Here is a 15,955-nt window from a genome sequence, read left to right on the forward strand (position 1 = left end):
CATTGAATGCTGACCCCTATTTTGACTGGAGCAATCAGGGGGCCTGAAGATGGTGTAGTAATGCCAAAACTGGCAGCCCAATAACACAACAATTCGGAAATTTAGACGGCCGGAAAGTGTGATTTGACATTCTATTTGTCTTAACATTCTACAAAATTTTGTACACCCAAGTCATACATGTCTGCCATCTGCAGAGCCAACATTCCTAAACACTTATTTCATATCATCTATTGGAAGCACTTTCTGCCAAGAAACTTAGGTAGCAGAACAAGTGAATTGCCAGACATCATTAATCTATTCATCCATGGTTTCAACAAAATCTATTGTCACTGCTAGTCAGCCTGGTCACAGTTTTTCATGAACTTTTCTTCTCCATCCTTAAGAGCTCTCACCCACTTACACACTTTGCTGTCATTCATCACATTGTAGTCATACATTTCACTTATCTGCCTATTGATTTTCAGTGCCCCACTGTCACTTTGTCAAAAGTGGGATCACAGACTGCATTTAAGTCACTGAGAAGGTTCTACACATTTTGAGCTTACACTGGACACAATGACAATAACCATGCAAATTGTATCCCCTTACGAGTAAGGCATGCCAGGAGCACGAGTGCATGTGAATTTCATTGTTCACAGGACGCTCTATTAGTTACAGCTATTTGGACTGTGCTTTGCAAGTAACCCTTTTAAGAAGGCCACTAACTGGCAACACATTAAGAAACATCAAACATTAACCATCCACGTTTTGAGAAACTATAAAGATGGATGTGATAGAAGTTTCGATCAGTTTTTGCGAAACTCTTAGGTTTTAGACAAATGGAAGCATATAACAATGTGTGTTATGTTTCATAATGACTGAGGAGGCAGAATCAGATGATCACTTAAAATAAAGAGTGTGTTTCAGATAAGAAATCAAATCAAAAATCTCCCAGGAGAGTGATCAAGGAATTTGATGTGGCTGTGTACCCACACACAAAAATGCTTATTGCCACTGTTTCTCTTATAATATAAAATCCACTTCCTAAAATTGTGTTGCAAAGTAGTACCTAAAGCATAAATACCATGAACTGGAGTGGTTTAATGCCTTCTGAAACTTATTAGGAAAGAACACATTTCATCTATGACTTTTTTATTGCTGCTGAATGATCTCTTCCATCTGAATGCATTTCCACAGTCATTATTTTGTTGTATTTGTTGAAAAATTTCAAAACAGTTTGTTACAACAAATACACTGAAAGTTAAAATCATTCTTAACCGAATCCAGGTACCTTCTTGGTCTACCTCGAGTCATCCTACCCTCTACTGCTGAACCCATGAGTCTCATGGGTAACCTTGCTTCTCCAATGCATGTAAAATTATCCCACCATTTAAGCCTGTTCGCCCTGACTCCTACATCTATAGAGTTCATTCCCAGTTTTTCTTTGATTTCCTCATTGTGGACACCCTCCTGCCATTGTTCCCATCTACTAGTATGGCAATCATCCTAGCTACTTTCATATCCGTAACCTCAACCTTATTGATAAGTAGTAACAGTAATTTTTAAAACAATTTTCAGAATTTGTGACATCTATCTCACCTTGCAGTCTGTGTAGGTGTGTTTGCTGCAGAGCCCTTCTTGCCTTCCAGTGATGCTAAATGCTGTTCCAGAGCATCCAAAAGACTACTGGGAGCCTGGAAACAGATTTTATAGGTTAATTATGTACCTGCAGGTATAATCCATAAATACCATACTGCAGTGTAAATTTTATGACAGCAATCTTTAATATTTACATGCACGCTCATGAAAAAATTAAATTGCAACCACAAGCTGTTAACCTTCCACCCACAGTAAAGAAACGAACTACTACTTTACCTTTGTTAAGTCTGGTATGTCTCCTTTGTCTATACCAACATTCTGAAACAAAAGTTTTTCAAGTAAACAAATTTTGTAAATTAATTTTACATCATAATCAGTAGTGGTATTATTAGCAGCAGCAGTAGTAGTAGTAGTAGTAGTAGTAGTAGTAGTAGTAGTTACCTCTGCAACTTTAAGAAATTCTGCTACTCTGTCCATTCTAATGAGAAATTTCTTGTACAAATCCAGAGCATCTCTGCACTGCTTCTTATTCATATCAAAATATTTTTCTGGAACAAGGAAACCACTTAAGAGTTATACATCTGTGCTTCTGTGATGCTCTTTTATTACATTTATATTGCAAGTTACATACCTAGCAGGTTTATTATGCCATCATTGTAACAAGCAAATAACCTAATCAGATCTCTGAAGAGTAGCATAAATGCCATGTTAATGACACCATTAGTTAAGTCATTTGCTGTACAATCAAATTCCAACAATGCATCAAGTTGGCTCTGTAGCACTGGCAAGGTTTTGAGTAGTTTCTCTGCACTCATTGTTCTTAATGTTCCATCATCTTTCCTGGGGTGAAAGTAAAAGAAAAAACAATGAGCACACTAACATAAGTCTCGCACAGCTAAGTAAGAAGTTATTTTAAGTTGGTGCAAATAGTTTCTCAGTGTACAATTATTTTTATCACTTCTGGACCATTTTATTTCATTACTTTGCATATCTGTTTTTCAAACATTTCACATTAGCAGATTTCATACAAAAATTACAGAATCAAGCAAATTAAATTTTGTACACAAAAATTCTGTATTACCATTTTCATTAATGCTTGGAATCTATGACAACATGAAGGAGTCTATGTATCGAGAAGTCTTCGCAAATTACTAAATTTTTATCTTCAGGGATTTTGATACATTTCATTTGTAATTATTTACTTTTCCAGAGTAGCTATCTTAAGAGGTTAAGCTTACTGTCACTTTGAATTCTGTTAATTGACATTTACTTCGTAATTCTGAATTTGCCATCAGAAGTATCACAGTAATACAAACTCATTTTTGAAGTATTTTTCCTTCTTCACAAAAGTAATTTATTTTGTACCTATTCTTTACTTTTAAATGACAAATTCTGTCTTGCAGGCATACTTAATATTGTACATAATAAGTACTGAAAATATTCTAAAGCCTCCTTTGCCACTTAAACCAAACACGTAGAACAAGTATCAGTGATTAATAATTCACTGGTGGCACAGAAATTTTACATCCTCTGCCAGAATACTTATGACAATCAACCTGAATCTGCTGCAAATAATTCTCCCAACTCTGTAAAAGATTTTAGCGAGATACGCAGCAGTCACCAGCATCTGTGACCAGAAAGAGATGGTAATCTTTTTATAGACAGTTACAAATGTAACACTTATTTCATGAAATTATGTAGAGACTATCTTTCCCATCATTATGAAAAGTCTCCAGAGTTCAAACATGGCCACAGAAACCTTCCACGTTGACCACATCTGTCATGTGGAAGTAGTCCATTTCACAACGTTCTGGATTAATTTTCCACTCTGTAGCAAAGTGTGTGCTATTTTCAACCAACCCATATATTGAGAGAAGAACTTTCAAAAATTAAGTTGCCACGGTAGGACAAGTTTTGTCTGGATAGCACAGGCCATAAGAGCACTGCCCCTCAAACAACATTTTAGGGTTCAGTCACACTACAGAACAGACAGCCGACACTTCCTGCCGGGTCAAAACTAAGTGTGGGGTAGTATTAGGATTAAACATTTTGCTTGGCTAATTGCACCATGGAAGTGCAGAGAACCCAAGACAAAATGGCTGCATGAAAAATTGTGAAGAAATAACGTTGTGAAGGATTGACTCAGCAGACAGGATGGAGGAGGAGGAGGAGGAGGAGGAGGAAGAAGAAGAAGAAGAAGAAGAAGAAGAAGAAGAAGAGGGGGGGGGGGGACTTTTGGTGAAATTAAAAATCAAATGTGATAACACTAAGGGTTCAATGGAAACTCCACTTAAATGCAGAAGAGAATCCAGATAGGTGGAAATAGTACATTTAATGCCTCTGCAAGGGAGAAGATTTGTCTGATATGATACAAGAAGAAACAGGAGTCAATTTAGAAGACATTGGTGATCCAGTATTCGAATCAGAATTCGAAAGATCTTTGGAAGACTTAGCATCAAATAAGGCAGGGACAGAAATTCCATCAGGATTTCTAAAATCATTGGGGGAAGTGGCAACAAAATAACTATTCACATTGGTGTGTAGAGTGTTCGAGTCTGGTAACATACAATCAACAATTCAGGAGACTAGAGCTGACAAGTCTGAGAATTATCACACAATCAGGTTAACAGTTCATGCATCCAAGTTGCCAACAATAATGAATATGGAACAATGGAAAAGAAAATCCAGGATGTGTTAGTTGACTGTCAGTTTGGCTTTAGGAAAAGTAAATGCACCTGAGAGGCAATTCTGACGTTGCAGCTCATAATGGAAGCAAGACTAAAGAAAAATCAAGATGTGTTCATAGGATTTGTCGACCTGGAAAAGCATTCAGCAACGTAAAATGGTGCAAGATTTCTGGAATTATGAAAAAGTGGGGGTAAGCTGTAGGGAGAGACTGATAATATACAATATGTACAAAGCCAAGGGGGATTAATAATAGTGGATGACCGAGAATGAAGTGCTCTAATTGAAGAGGGTGTAAGACAGGAATGTAGTCTTTCATCCCTACCATGCCATCTGTAGGTCAAATAAGCAATGATGAAAAAAGAAACGTTCAGGAGTGAGATTAAAATGCAAGATGAAAAGATATAACTTACACGATTTGCTGATTAAATTGCTATGCTGAGTGGGAGTGAAGAAGAATTACAGGCTCTGCTGAATGGAATGAACAACCTACCGAGTGCAGAATACGGAGAGTAAATCGAATAAAGACTGAAGTAATGAGAAGTAGCAGAAACAGTAACAGCGAGACACTGAACATCAGAATTTATGGACACGAAGTAGATACAGTTAAGGCATTCTGCTGCCTAGGCAGTAAAATAAATGACTGAGCAAGGAGGACATCAAAAGCAGAACAGCACTATCCAAAAGAACATTCCTGGCTAAGAGAAAGTCTACTACTATCCAACATAGGCCTTAATTTGACGAAGAAATTTCTGAGAACATACATTTGGTGCACAGCATTTATGGTAGAGAAACATGGAGTGTTGGAAAACTGGAACAGATGAGTGTGAGATGTGGTGCCACAGACAAATGTTGAAAATTAGGTGGACTGATAAGGTAAGGAATGAGGAGGTTCTGCGCAGACTAAGAGGAAAGAAATACGTGGGAAACACTGACGAAGAGGAGGGACAGGATGATAGGACATCTGCTAAGGCATCAGGAAATGATTTCCATGGTACTAGAGGAAGCTGTAGAGGTCAAACACTGTAGAAAAAGATACAGATTGCAATCTACATCTTCAATTATTTGCTGGATGTATTCCAAGTGCCTCTCTGAGATGAAGAGGTTGGCACAGGAGACAAATTCGTGGTGGGTCGCATCAAACTAATCAGAAGATTTTTTTAAAAAATGATTTTGCACATGTAAATGTGCCTACCAGGGCTTCATAATTACTTAGTGGATCCGAATAAAGGTGAAAAAACATACAGAATAATTTATAACTATGTCAGGCATATAATAAATCAAGAGTATAATAATGAATCCATATCCTGAACAGCAAGATACCACATTATAAACAATATCAAACAATACTGGGCTTTGTCAGACCATAGTAAGATGGTGCTACATTTTAACACTTGCCACAGCTTGAAAGTTAAGTCACTATCTCTATACAAACAGCACAGTTTAGTCACTGTCTCCAGTCTTCTTTGCCAACACCTACCACTACTACTGTCATTCCTTGCTGCCTCAATGATATTACTGACATAGCTTGCCTGTTGCCCATCATATCATGGCCACAATGAGTATTTCAAACAAAGTTTTTGGGATGATTGAGCTCTTTCAGTTCACACAGAAAAATAATTATATCTATGTATTCACATGGGTTGCTGTATGCATTAGATGTGTTCCAGGTAAGGGTTCTCATGTTGCTGCTTTCATGTTACCATTCTCCATGAAATTCTTATTGTCAATGCCACTGTCATTAATTTAATGAAAAAGATTCTTTGATAACTGTGGAATAGAACTGAAAAGCAATTACAACATACACTAAACTTGTTCTTGCCTGCTTTAACCTGTTATATTATACAAAAGGTTTTTGTGCATTGTAAGTGCTGTTCAGAAGTTGTTAATTTGAAGAAGCAAATTAGAGGTAGAAAACTGGTTTCAGGAACAATATCGACACCCTGAATTCGTGAAACTGAAGTTTCCACAGTACCAATTCATATTCATTAGAACAAAGCACTGACGTGTGTTCACGAATAACAAAGCTCGTGCATCTTCAATACTAAGATTGCAAGTTATCCACTTTATTCCTCCAGCTTTGAGTAGCTCAGATTTTCACCCCCTCCAAAAATCCCCACACTTTTCAACACTTAGTCTACTATTACTTATTTGGAACCTACAGTGTGCTGCTCGAGTTGCGATAAAGCAACAAGACATTGCAGAGCGAGACTTCCATTCCCCCCCTCCCCCATTTTCAAGTGAATTCTAACTAATTGTTTAGCACAGTTTGTCATGTATTTGACAAACTAAACCATCAACTACTGTGTACCCCTTTCCACTCTTTACCAACTTGAATGTTTTAGGAACTACTCAATGAAATAATTTTCTATAACTTACCCACGTTTTACTTTACAAAAATCAAATGCAACAGTTCTGTATGAAAGTGCTTTTTCATTCAGGTACTTGGCGTATCTCCTAATAAATGGAGACATATCATAACCTGAAAAAAAAAGAGGGGGAAAATTGTCAAATACAGGAAATTAATTGACAGCAGCACACAAAACTTACAGTATTATGAACAAATTAATCTTTGCCATTTATATTTCAGCTTAGAGTCTATAGTGGAACCAGAAGTCAAGACTTTTTTTGGGATCAACACACAAAAAAGGGGGGGGGGCAGGGAAAGAAGGAGAAGAAGAAGAGAAAAAGAAGATGATTGGAGCCATTTTCATAATGTGTCGAAATCTCGTCTCATTACAACTGAACAGGAATATAGACATTAATGGAGTCAAGTTCACTTGACATCTAGGAAGAGCTCAGTTGGTTGAAGATAACTGACAGCTCGCTGCACTGTTGTCAGCTTGCAACTGTCAAGTGGTGCAAGTGGAAACAATAGTTTTCTGTGAAGTTGTTATAACACAATGAATTGCACTAAAGATGTGTACAAAATCAAATTACGTGGCTGGATCCATGAAGCAGTTGTGCCAGGCCCACGGCAACTATCTTTGATCTTGTTTCACTAACTACTGTAGTTTCATATGATTTAACACTTAAAGCAATCTAAGCCCTTAATGGTATGTTTTTCAGGGGCACAAAAACTAATCTAACCCCTTAAGCTAGTGACACACTGCATGAGGATTTTCAAGTTTGTTCCTAATACTAGGATTATGTACAATTCATTGAATGAAGTATTCCATCCAATTAATACAATTTGATTAACTGAAATACAGTTTTGTTAATGTCAAGGGAAGACTTAACTGAACATCTTGTTCTTATATAAATAGTTCTAACATGAGCAGTAGAAAATTTGAAGCAAGATGGACTATTTCTGAATGTTATAAGGAAAAATTAGATACCTACACTGAAGTCACAAACATAAATGTCTGAATAACCTGTGTGGTAATTGCAATTATGTTCAGACACTGGTGAAAGCACTCAATACAAAACCGAGGAACTACACTGAAGTCTTGCTATGATATTTGATGCTCTACAATGAAGTTTAGCATATACAAAATGGCACTAGCTTAGCCAGTGCCTAAGGCTGGTTGGTTGGTTGGTTGGTTTAAAAGAGGGGAGAGAAGGGACCAAACTACAAGGTCATCGGTCCATTGTTCCTAATAAAACAATGCCACAAGTGTGAGAATAAAACAGAAGGGGGGGGGGGGGGGGGGGGGGAAGAATAAGAGAAAGAAAAAAGAAAAAGAAAGAGGGGGAAGGAACAATAGAGGGCAACACAGAGATACAAGAAACAGAAGAGTAAAAAGAGCAGATTACAGCAGCTGGCTGACCACAAAATTAAAAGGAAAAGCCTGTCGCACTGTAACATATGAAAACCACCAAAAAAGCACTAGAATGCAGGATACAGAGGGACATAAGAGATGCACTAAAAGTCAGATCAAATGATAAAATCCACCCTCACAGGTGAAACTTGAAACCAAATCAGCTGATAGAGGCGTTGCCTGCTAAAATCAATGGTAAGTCTGGCAAGTGAAGATGAAGTCCCAGGGCAGACAGATGGACAGAGCAGAAGAATATGGACCACTGTCAACCAGGCACTGCACCAACACTGAGGTGGGTCTTCACGGCACAGGAGGTAACCGTCGGTTGCTCAGGCATGGGCAATGCGGACCCGGAGAGAACCACAGAGTCCCTCCAAGAGGCCCTCATCGAGGACTTCCACACATTCTTGGTCCCCTTAATGGCTCCAAGTTTGTTGTGTGTACTGAGATTTTGCCATTCTCTCTCCCAAAGCTGAAAAACCTGGTGGTGTAATAATGAACGCAGGTCAGTTGCATGGGATGCCTATCTCTGGAAGTGGTTTCCGTGTAGCCTGTTTGGTCCGCCTGTCAGCAATTTCATTTCCTGGGATCCCAATGTGACCAGGGGTCCAGACGCCCACCACTGAATGACTGGACGGTTCCAGGACATAGAGGGACTCCTGGATGGATGCTACCAAAGGATGACGAGGTTAGCACTGGTCGATAGTTTTCAGTCTGCTCAAAGAGTCAGTAAGTAAAAGAAAAGACTCCCGAGGGCACGAACGGAGATACTGAAGTGCAAGAGAAATGGCCACCAGCTCTGCAGTGAATACACCCCATCCAACAGGTAAGAAACGCTGTTCAATATGGCTGCCATGAACATAGGCAAAGCAAATGCGACCTTCAGCCATTGAGCCATCGCTGTAAACCACTTCAGAGCCCCAGAACACGTCAAGAAGAATGAGGAAGTGCCAGTGGAGAGCTGCAGGGTTAATGGAGTCCATGGGGCCATGTGAAGTGTCCAGACGAAGCTGCGGCCGAGCGTACACCATGGAGGCATATGTGAATGGACCTCAAGTAGAGGTGGTAAAGGAAAGGCCTAGTCCTGAGAGAAAGGACTGCACGTGAATCGCAATTTTTAGCCTCGACCTGGGCCACCGATGCGGAAGATGGACTGCCGTGGACTGGAAAAAGAGTAATTTGGAAGTAAGGAGAACTATGAATGTGTGCTACATAACTGGCAAGCAGTTGTGCATTGTCTGGCTGGTCACCAGACTGTTCCAAAAAGCTGTCACTAGTCAAACCCTGCAGTGGTGCACAGGGTCTAGTAAAGGCAATGCTGAGGGCACTGCCAAACAATAAACCACACTCTCATTGTCAATTCGGGATTGGACAAGGGCTCTGTAGAGTTGCAGCAGCGTACAGCAATCTGCAGCCTAATTGGTGTTGCTCAGGCAATGGAGTGCATTGAGGTGCTCCCAGCACTTCCGCTTAAGCTGACGAAGGTGAGCGAGTCAAATAAATCGAACGTCTAAAACCAGTCCCAATAATCAGCGTCTCCACTACAGTGAATGGATCATCATGAAGGTAAAGTTCTGGGTCCAGATGAACGGTACGAGGCCGCAGCTGTAAACTGCAAGCTGTGGGCTAGAGCCCATGATTGCACCTAGTGGATGGCTCCCTCCCGCTCAGCAACACCAGTACTGGAGCAACACTACGAAATGCAGAAGTCTTCTGCATACAGAGAAGATGAGACAGAGGGCAGACAGCTGCTGCTGCTGCTGCTGCTGCTAGAACATTAATGGCCACTAAAAATAGTGGAACACGTAATACAGAGCCCTGCAGGACTCTTCACCTGGATATGGATGAAACTATGGGACGCACCAACTTGGACACGAAAGTACAAAGTGACAAAGTTTTGGACAAAAATTGGGAGCGGGCCCCGGATACCCCACTCCTACAATGTGGCAAGTATATGATTTCGCCAGGTCGTGTCTTATGCTTTATATAACTCAAAAAAGACGGCAACCAGGTGTTGTCATCTGGAGAAGGCTGTTTGGATGGCAGCCTCTAGGGACACAAGATTATCAGTGGTAGAGCGACTCTGGCAGAAGCCGCCTTGACATGGAGCCAGTAGGCTCCAGGATCCAAACCAACCACCAACATACCATATGTTCCAGCAGCTTACAAAGAACGTTGGCTAGACTGATGGACCAATAGCTATCCACATGAAGTGGGATTTAACCGAGTTTTAGCACCGGAATGACTGTGCTCTCTCACCATTGCAAGGGAAAGACACCAGGGCACCAGATCCAGTTGAAGATGACAAGACGAGAGATGTTTAATCATCTGACTGTGGTTCCAATCTGGCCCAGGAGCTGTGTCGGGGCAATGTACAAGGGCACTGAGCAGCTCCCACTCTGTAAATGTGGCATTATAGGATTCACTGTGGCGTGTAGTGAATGAGAAGACATTCCCTTCTAGCTGCCATTTGAGAGTGAAAGTCTGGGGGTAATTCTCCAATGCAGGGGCTCGGCAATCACGTCTGCGTCAGTAGATAACACGCCATTTTTGGTAACACTGGGGACACCTGTTAGGGTGTGGTACCCGGAAATACGTTTCATCTTTGCCCAAACTTGGGAAGGTGGCATACGGCACCCAATGGTCGAGACTTACCTCTCCCACCACTCCTACTTCCATCGTTTGATAAGTTGGCAAACGGGGGCATGGAGCCATTCGAAGGCTATGAGGTGCTCCAGGGAAGGGTGCCGCTTATGCCGGTGTAGAGCTTGTAGATGTTCTTTAATTGCCTCAGTGACTTACAGCAACCACCAAGCAACTGTCATTCACTGGGTGCACCCTAAAGTATGAGGGATTGCACTTTCTGATGCAGAAACTATTGTTGCTACCTGCTAAATGACCATATCAATGTTACCATGTGGGGGAGATTCAATGGTGACAGAGGTGGAAGTTTCCTATTCCACCTTATTTGAAGTTCATATGGGCAGGCGTGCATGGGCCTGATGCCAGGGCAGTGACAGGAAAATGGGGAAGTGGTCACTACCCTACAGGCCGTTATGTGCTCCCTCTGGATAGATGAGAGAAGGCAAGGACAGCAAACAGAAATCAATGGCCAAATATGTGCCATGTGCCACACTGAAATGTGTGGCAGCCGCAGTATTTAAGAGGCGGACATCTCTGCCTCTGCCAGTAAGGAATGTGCCAACCCCAGTGCCAGTCTGTCCACGGTCTTTTACTCCATGATTTTCCTTTCTTTCTGGAGAATCCTGCACTCAGCCAAGCAAGGCGAATGGTGCTTTGTGCAGTTCATACAGATGAGGTGGGGCACATTGATAATTTGGGATGTGATGAGCATCCACAATCTCGACATGTGACACTGGAAGCACAGCGGAAAGACATTTGATTGAACTTCCAACATTTGAAGCACCACATTGGGGGAGGGATACAGGGTTTCACGTCACAGTGGTAGACCATCGCCTTTACCTTCTCCGGTAATTTATCACCCTCGAAGGCCAAGATGAAGGCACCATTGGCAACCTGATTATCCCTCAGGCCTCTGGACACGCCAGATGAAATCTACACCTCGCCACTAAAGTGGCACACAGCTCAGACTGCAGAAGTAGTTCCCTGTGAAATATGATACCCTGGGCCATAATTAAGGTCTTATGGGGCGTGATGATTACAGGAAAATCCCCAGCTTGTCACAAGCGTGTAATGTCCATGACTGGGCAGAGGATGACCCACATCTAATTTTGGACAATCCCTCCACCTACCCTAACTTGTCCTCTAAGTGCGCAACAAAATACTGAGGCTTCATCATGGAAGATTCCCATCAGCTCTCAAATATACAAAGTACTGGGGCAAGTAAGATCCGCTGCCATCCTTCGTCTGATGTTCCTCAGGGTGTGGCCAGGGAGGGTAACGATTTGGGGTTGTACTTCTGTATGTTGAATTTAGCTCACGAATGCTTTCAGACTGCTGGTGGTTCACCACCAGCAAGAGGTGATTGACTACACTTCACTTCATCACCTGTCAACCACCCACTCCAAACCATGGGTCCTCCCCATGGACGCCAGCCAGCTGCAGCGAAGGCCACCTGGCAGGATGGCCCATTGCCAGGAGTTCCGATGCCTCATGGGGAAGGGCATCTACCCCTTGACATACGTGGGGAGTTAACGGCGCTGACATCAGCAGAGCGATCGCTGTGTGGTCAGGGGGCTACAACCAACAGGGTACATGGAAGACCCCCCCCACAAGGGACTGGTTACTGTGCTAGGTATGAGGTGCAAAGAAGTCCATGGTCATCGTCAATGCAGACAGCGACACTGTATAGTGCACGGTGGAAAATGCATCTAGGAAGGTTTCCTCGCCCTAGAGAGACGGAAATGCGATGACGAGAAAGTGGGCGTAAGGTCTCAATGCACAATGGACATGATGCACCACGTAAGGTGGCCTTCCTGAATTTGCTCCCTCTTCAGGAAAATTTTGAAAAATGGAGGTCAAACCCTACAGGGGACCATTACAAAGGCCAAAACATGAGGCTCCTGTTAGTCGCCTTTTACGACAGGCAGGAATACCTCGGACCTATTCTAAACCCGGACCCACAGGGTGGGGAGGGGGGTTGCCTAAGGGTGATGGTGCTATCTTTATAAGATAGACATTATGACGAAACAAATCCCTAACAAGAAGAGAATCACTTATTGTTGTCAGAATCATTTCAAAATACTGCTGCCATAAACTTCTCTGCAGATCTAATGACATCCCTGTCACTAACTCCTGCTCTGTACCATAAATATATTCATTCACACTTCAGCTTCACCAAGAATGATCTTTAAAAAAGACTATTTCGAGATCCAGCCACAACAGATCATGTGCAAAATGTGAGTACACTTGGGTACTGTTCACAATTTGTTAAGACTGAATAATTGCACAGCGAAAGATGTCTGCTATATTTGTACAGTCGGCTTTTAACTTAAACACTCAGTTTTTAATTTACTCTTAATGATTTTTGTTGCTCTATAGTAAACAGTATTTACCACATTAATAAGCATCAAATCAGATTTGAGTATCTGAGCTTGCCGTCACTTAAATGTACTGGTTTTATTACTTACCAACGCGTGCCCCTGGTAAGCAAGAAAGAAAAACAAAACACGATATCATCTGTCACACTTCAAGCCAACTAAATGAATTACACTACTATTTAACATCAAATAAATGTATCTTTCAATAAAAATATTTAATTTTTATTTTATAATACAGATTAAGCAATGGAGACATACCTTGGACCCCTGATTTATCTAAGAAATTGCTTAACTGGAAGGTACTGTTGCTTGAAGCCAAATACTGTGTGAAACGCTGAAAAGTACAGGACAGCCAGTAAATGCAAATGCAAATATAATTATCTTAGTATTTAAGTTCTAATTTACAACAGTTTACTGAATGCAACAGCAGCAATCTAGTTTGCAAAAACTACTTTCAACCTGCTTTCTGCCCATTTGGAGAAAAATCTTACAAGTTCCCCTGAACACCTCAAAAATTCTGTAACCTTCTGCAGGTACTTTTATACCAAAGCACTTTATAGAAATTTATACCAGAATTTATTTCTGCTCTGGAAATATATGCTGGAATAGTGCCATTAGCACTGCAGGAATTATTTTGTATACCAGAGTAAAATGTTAGGAAGTACAGTTCTTTTAAGTTTTGCTCAGTTAAGGCCACTTAACATTTATTGTTAGATATCTTTCACTAGCTTAACATAACTAGGAGGATATCTTCGCAAATTGATATTGTAATGTCCAATAGTTTCATCTCACTGAAACAGCAAAATAGCTTAGCAAAATAGCTTGGCAAAAAACTTAACAACCCTATATGTTTTACAGTCTTTTCAACAAATGCATTAATCTACCACTGAAATACAGATGTAGTTAAGTTTTACTGCTGTATCCCACTAACAGCACATCACATCCTTCAGACTTTTCTTCACCTATTTATTACCCCTTCATATTTTGTCCTCCATATGCTAACAAGATTAATGGAAAAATAGTGACAAATTTAGTAATGTCTTAGAAGTGATGCACAAAATTTGATTTTAAAACAATCTCAAATTTCATATTACTGACCAATTCACTACAATTCTGTGATCAGAATATTCATACAACTCCATCTTTTGGTCAGTACTCTTAATTTGTAGACCTCAACTTATTTTGAGATCTAGGGCTATTCACTGAAGTAGTGTACACACTGAAGTTATCTTCTAATTGCCATTTCTGTCTATAATCATCTGCAAAAACTTCTAATAACTAAGAAGTTAATAAGCTGCACCACTGCATTTAGGAACTTACCTCATTACCATAGCACATCATATGATGTACTGTAATCAGAGCCTTGAACACAACAACCCAATTTGTATTCTGTGATCGTTCTATCAGCAGATTAGCTAGCTGTGGTATTGAGACATTTGGTTCGTTTGTACAGTGCATCAAATCTACAAAAGAAAAACAAGATTTAGAAAATGATGCAAATTATTATCTAATCATGTTCATGTGAAGACTGATTCTACATACAAAATCTTCAGAAATTTGAGTTAACACATACCATTTTGGAAACGATCATTTAGATAACGTAACTGAAGTCGTTGTTTTAGCAGTCAGTAGCATTTGTTAAAACATTTTATTTAACATGTTAATGTTAACATGCATGTATTAGAAAAATGAAATGAAGTCACTGTAGAAAGGGCAGTTAATGTGTGTATTGTGTGTTTTATATTGGAAACAGTTTACACAGCTGTCTGATGAGGTGTAAAATTGTTCCACTGTGAGACAAGAGCATCACAGTACCATAGGGGAAACTAGTGAGACGTATCTGCATCTCATTTCTTAATACACCATTAATGATTACATAAAGTAGGTCCTTAAATGACAGAAGTAGAGCAACAAATCACGAAAGGCATAAATGGAGACTGTAAACATTAAGGAAACAATTTATTTCCATTGACATTCATGAAACTGTCAAATGTAAAACAATATAAAGTAACCGATTTACAATAACCAAAACAATGACTGGCGCATTCTAGAGTTAACAAAATAGGTTATAGAAATTAATGTATTCATTTCTGTGTTCCATAATTACTATGTAGGGACAGGACAGAAGACTGGCAGTTTAAAAAGCAAAAGTTGACTTGGCAACAATGACGAGATTTTAAATATCACTCTCAAAGGAATCTCATCAAAATCAGTATAATATGATATACAGAAACTACTGAAAACTTTAGTCTTAAGGCCAGATAGGAGTCTGAAATCTCCATCTCTCCAATCCAAGGCAGTGCCACAAATTATTGAAGGAAAGACACTTACCATACCAAAGCTGCTATCAAAATTGTGTTAACACCTACAGTAAATAAGTCAGGCATAGTGTCATCCTATAAGGACGAATTCTCCATTGTGCATACAATATTGTTGTGCAGTAACATGCTGAATAATGAAGCTATGAGACATGTGTCATGGCAAAAAAGTCTACACCAATAACCTAAATACAAATAATTCACTTGGACCCATCACTCCTGGATCTGAATATTTTACTTATTCCATGCATTTACATTTGAGTATTTACCTTTATAAAAATTCAGTATTGTTTATAACTTGAAATAAAGAAAATTACAGGTTTGTCCTCTGAACTTTTAAGTATTCTTTGACTCCACAGTATATAGGCATACAAATCTAACAAATTCAAAAAGAGGAGAACTGCTACAATACAGAAGTAGGTTTTCTGAAACAAAGATGTTGATCATGTGCAAAAATGCTGTTAATCAGTTATAGAATTTTTAGGTTCTATAACTAAGGATTAACATGATCAGCATTAACTGGTAGTAAATGAAGATTTGAGTTTTTTGACACAGTCAATTTTACTGCTTATGCTGACTAATCTCCGACTAA

The 15,955-nt window shown here is 40.0% G+C and overlaps 1 protein-coding gene across 4 annotated transcripts in view; it reads right to left on the reverse strand.

The window, feature by feature from the left end:
* The window catches only part of LOC126297626 (phosphatidylinositol-binding clathrin assembly protein LAP), a gene marked incomplete at its 3' end in the record, with an annotated part of 166,828 nt that overhangs the window by 45,232 nt on the left and 105,641 nt on the right, over positions 1–15,955 (reverse strand). For all 4 annotated transcript variants that reach the window (XM_049988642.1, XM_049988643.1, XM_049988645.1 and 1 more), the window contains 7 exon segments: positions 1,579–1,673; positions 1,855–1,896; positions 2,020–2,126; positions 2,210–2,418; positions 6,643–6,745; positions 13,304–13,379; positions 14,366–14,508. In XM_049988642.1, the coding sequence (XP_049844599.1) occupies positions 1,579–1,673; positions 1,855–1,896; positions 2,020–2,126; positions 2,210–2,418; positions 6,643–6,745; positions 13,304–13,379; positions 14,366–14,508 (775 nt within the window).

Source organism: Schistocerca gregaria, chromosome X (assembly GCF_023897955.1).
Source record: "Schistocerca gregaria isolate iqSchGreg1 chromosome X, iqSchGreg1.2, whole genome shotgun sequence".
NCBI classification, from domain to species: domain Eukaryota; kingdom Metazoa; phylum Arthropoda; class Insecta; order Orthoptera; family Acrididae; genus Schistocerca; species Schistocerca gregaria.